The following is a 3182-nucleotide window of genomic DNA, read 5'->3' as shown; positions in this document are numbered from 1 at the left end:
TGGAAGCTGGCAGCTGGCTCCCAATTTCGCTGTCATGGAATCGTATAAATAATGAGCAATGGGAGGCTCCATGGCCCACCACCTCCTCCCAAAGAAGGCGGCCCCTCAGCCACCCAGCTGCCCACCTGTGGTCTCACTCTCATGATTTTCTATGCTGGGGTAATGAGTTGCTGCTTTGTGGGTCTCCGGGGTGAGCGGATGGCAGCTTGTTTTAATACCCACTGACTAGAAGAGGAAGGGGCCCTGGCTGGCCTCTGATGTAGGTGGATTTCTGTTTCTTCTCCAGGTAGGAGCTGGCTAAAGGCGGACAGACAAGCATGCAGAAACCCAGAAGCCCCATCTCTGCTGCTGCTGGGGTGAAAAGCAGAAGGAAGGAAGGACTCTAGATGTTGCTTCCCAGGTATTTCCTGTTAGCCCCTCTGTAAGCAATCTGCCGCTAAAACAAACAAACAAACAAAAAACAAAATAAAATAATAATAATTAATTAATATAATATAATATAATATAATAAAAACCATAGGAGCCGCTGTGTGTTCCTGTCACTTAGGAATTCTACCAGGCAGGGCGGTGTCTAGGAAGGCTGCCTGGCACACCACTCCTCAAGGACCGCTCCATGTGGAAGGAAGACGCGCTCAAAATACAGGACACGGTGAAACAAAGTTCAGACCGAACCGAGTCAAGTGTCATAATGCAGGCATCCAGAAGAAAAGGCACCATGACTGTGCCATGGGAGATGAAGGGAAGGTGATCCACGTGGAAGTGGACTAGGAGGAAGTCCCAAGGGAGGGGGCCTGGAAGGTGACGTCCCAGCGAGTCCACTGGGGGCGCTAGAGATCGGTAGAGACCGGAGGTGCCTGGAGACCACAGAACTCTGGAGAGATTTTGTGGTTTTGATTCCATGCTTAGGAATTTGTGTTTTATTACGAACACCGTAGGGAAACTACTGCAGGGTTTTTTTTTTAAAGCTTGGAATGAATAAAATGATATGCTTTAGTAAGATGGTGTGTTTTCTAGAAATATATCTGGATTTCCCTGTGCTCCCACGAATGGTTAGGCAATGAACCAAAAGTTTCACGTGTTATTTTTTTATTTTATTTATTTTATTTTTGGCAGTTGTTCTGTTTCTGTGCACTTGATTTCAAACTCATGATCCTCCTCTCTCAACCTTCCAAGTGCTGGATGACAGGTGTGTCCACCATGCCCAGCGGCAATTGCTTTAAATATTCTCTATTCATAAACAGAAAGACTTCGGCTCAGAGGGACCTAACTCCATCAGTCACGCATCTGCGCAGGGACACCAAATCCAAAGCCAGTTCTCCTAGCCTGGTACTACTCTGCTTCCTTGGGAATTCAGACAGAGAGCTTGCCATTAGCAAAAGTTAAAGAAAACAGGACGAAGCAAACAAAGTGACTTTACATTCTTGGATAAAGCTTGTTTCCCTAATATTTGTAATTTTTCTATTTCTCCTCATTTTTTTTTTTGCCAAGGTACAAACTATTATAAATTCCAAAATGTAAATAAGTCAGTATACTCAGCTACCGAACAGGGGTGCTTATTGGCTTGGGGTGTAGCTCAGTGACAATGCTTGCCTGGTGTGCATGAGGCCCTGGATTCAATCCACAGCAATGCAGGGGATGGGAAGGGTGCTTAGTCCCAGCTCTGTGGTGACACTTAAGTGAGTCCAGACATGTGAAGCACTTAGCCTAGCTCTGATTCAATGGAAACACACCAATCTTTTAATCCCAGCAAAAAACAACTGGATATTGAGTTCTTCAGTCTCTTCTTGCGTTGTCTGGACCCTATCTGTGGAACACCCCAGCTGCAGGTAAATTCCCTGTAGCTGCTGAAAAGCTACCTGGGCTGACACAGCTGTTGGTAAATTCCCTGTGATTGGTGAAAAGCCACCTGAGGTGTGACGGGGGGAAAAATAATAACAGAAATGTCACATCTGGGTGGTAAGGGGGCTCAGCGGGTAAGGACGCTTGCCACCAAGCTTGCTACTCTCGATTTGGAGCCACCAGTTCCTTCCACGTGCTGGAAGGGGAGAATCTATTCCTGAAAGCGGTCATCTGACCATCACGTGATCTCTGTAATGCGCCACGTGTACACGCACACATCAACGGAGATAAACAAATATAATAAAAATGCCACATCAGAGAAATCTGCGAATGGTGGTACACCCTGTAATCCCAGCACTCAGGGGCTGGGGGACGGTTTGTGGCTAGCCTGAGCTGCATGCGAAGAGAAGGGGGAGGGGGAAAAGGAGGAAAAGGGAAAAAAAAGGAAAAGAGTAAGAGAAAATGCCTTTTTTTTTTCTCACAGTGCAGGTCGCTAACTTTCCGCTGCTCTCCTGGAGGCATGGCAACGGGTGCAGGCCCAGTGGTGGCGGTGGGGGCTCTAGCCTGGTCTGCCCCAGCCAACTCAGCAGCCCTTCTCTGCCTCTGGGTGCCACCAGCTGTGTCTCGCCAGGCTCATCAGCTCCTTTTCTGCCTCTCACCTGGTTCCTCAGCTCATTCACGCCATCTGTGCAGGTGGTAGACCCAGCAGACCCCACCTCATTGTGTCCTGCCCGAGGCTGATAAAGGGCATCAGCGCCCGAAGCTGGGCTGGTTCCACCAAAGCGCCTCTGATTTGCTTGGACACTAATCCCTTTGCTTGTTCCCAGCTCTTCGTGGTGGGCTCTCCCTCATGGAGGAGGAGGACTCGTACCTGGACCTCTTCCTGGAGCCGTACTCCATCCAGGTGAGCCTGGCAGCCATCTCTCTGAAAAACCAGTATTTGTGTTGGCCTTGGGGAGTCTCTTTGAAATGCCAAATCTTCCCTAAGAGGCAGGCTCGATCCAGGCCCTTCAGCTGAACTTGGAAGTTCAGTGAGGTAATCAGGGTTGTCAATTTAGACATTCTAGCCATGAAGTTAGATGGCCTGGTCCTGGTGGTAAAGGGACATGCTGACTGCAGTCACCTGGGGTTCCAGAGCTTCTGCTTTGCTAGGTTCAGGCCACGCTCAGGGCATCTGACCTCTCAGACTGATCGTGAACAACTAGGCTTGAGCTATGCCTCTGCCTCAGTTTCCACAGTAACTGGAACTACACTTGCAGCCCACCACCTGTGACCACACTTGTTCGTTAAGATTTTTTAACTCTCTCTCTCTCTCTCTCTCTCTCTCTCTCTCTCTCTCCCTC

The 3182-nt window shown here is 48.8% G+C and overlaps 1 protein-coding gene across 1 annotated transcript in view; it reads left to right on the top strand.

Moving 5' to 3' along the window:
• Positions 1-2689: 2689 nt before the first annotated feature.
• The window catches only part of Tbpl2 (TATA-box binding protein like 2), a 20758-nt gene continuing 20265 nt past the window's right edge, over positions 2690-3182 (top strand). Inside the window, exon 1 of the mRNA XM_050139887.1 lies at positions 2690-2743. Within this exon, the coding sequence (XP_049995844.1) occupies positions 2690-2743 (54 nt within the window). The remainder of the gene's footprint in view (positions 2744-3182) is intronic.

Source organism: Alexandromys fortis, unplaced genomic scaffold, assembly GCF_014885135.2.
Source record: "Alexandromys fortis isolate MF-2015 unplaced genomic scaffold, M_Fortis_MF-2015_v1.1 scaffold_33, whole genome shotgun sequence".
In the NCBI taxonomy this organism is placed as follows: Eukaryota; Metazoa; Chordata; class Mammalia; order Rodentia; family Cricetidae; genus Alexandromys; species Alexandromys fortis.
This window is presented reverse-complemented; position numbering and strand designations above follow the sequence as displayed.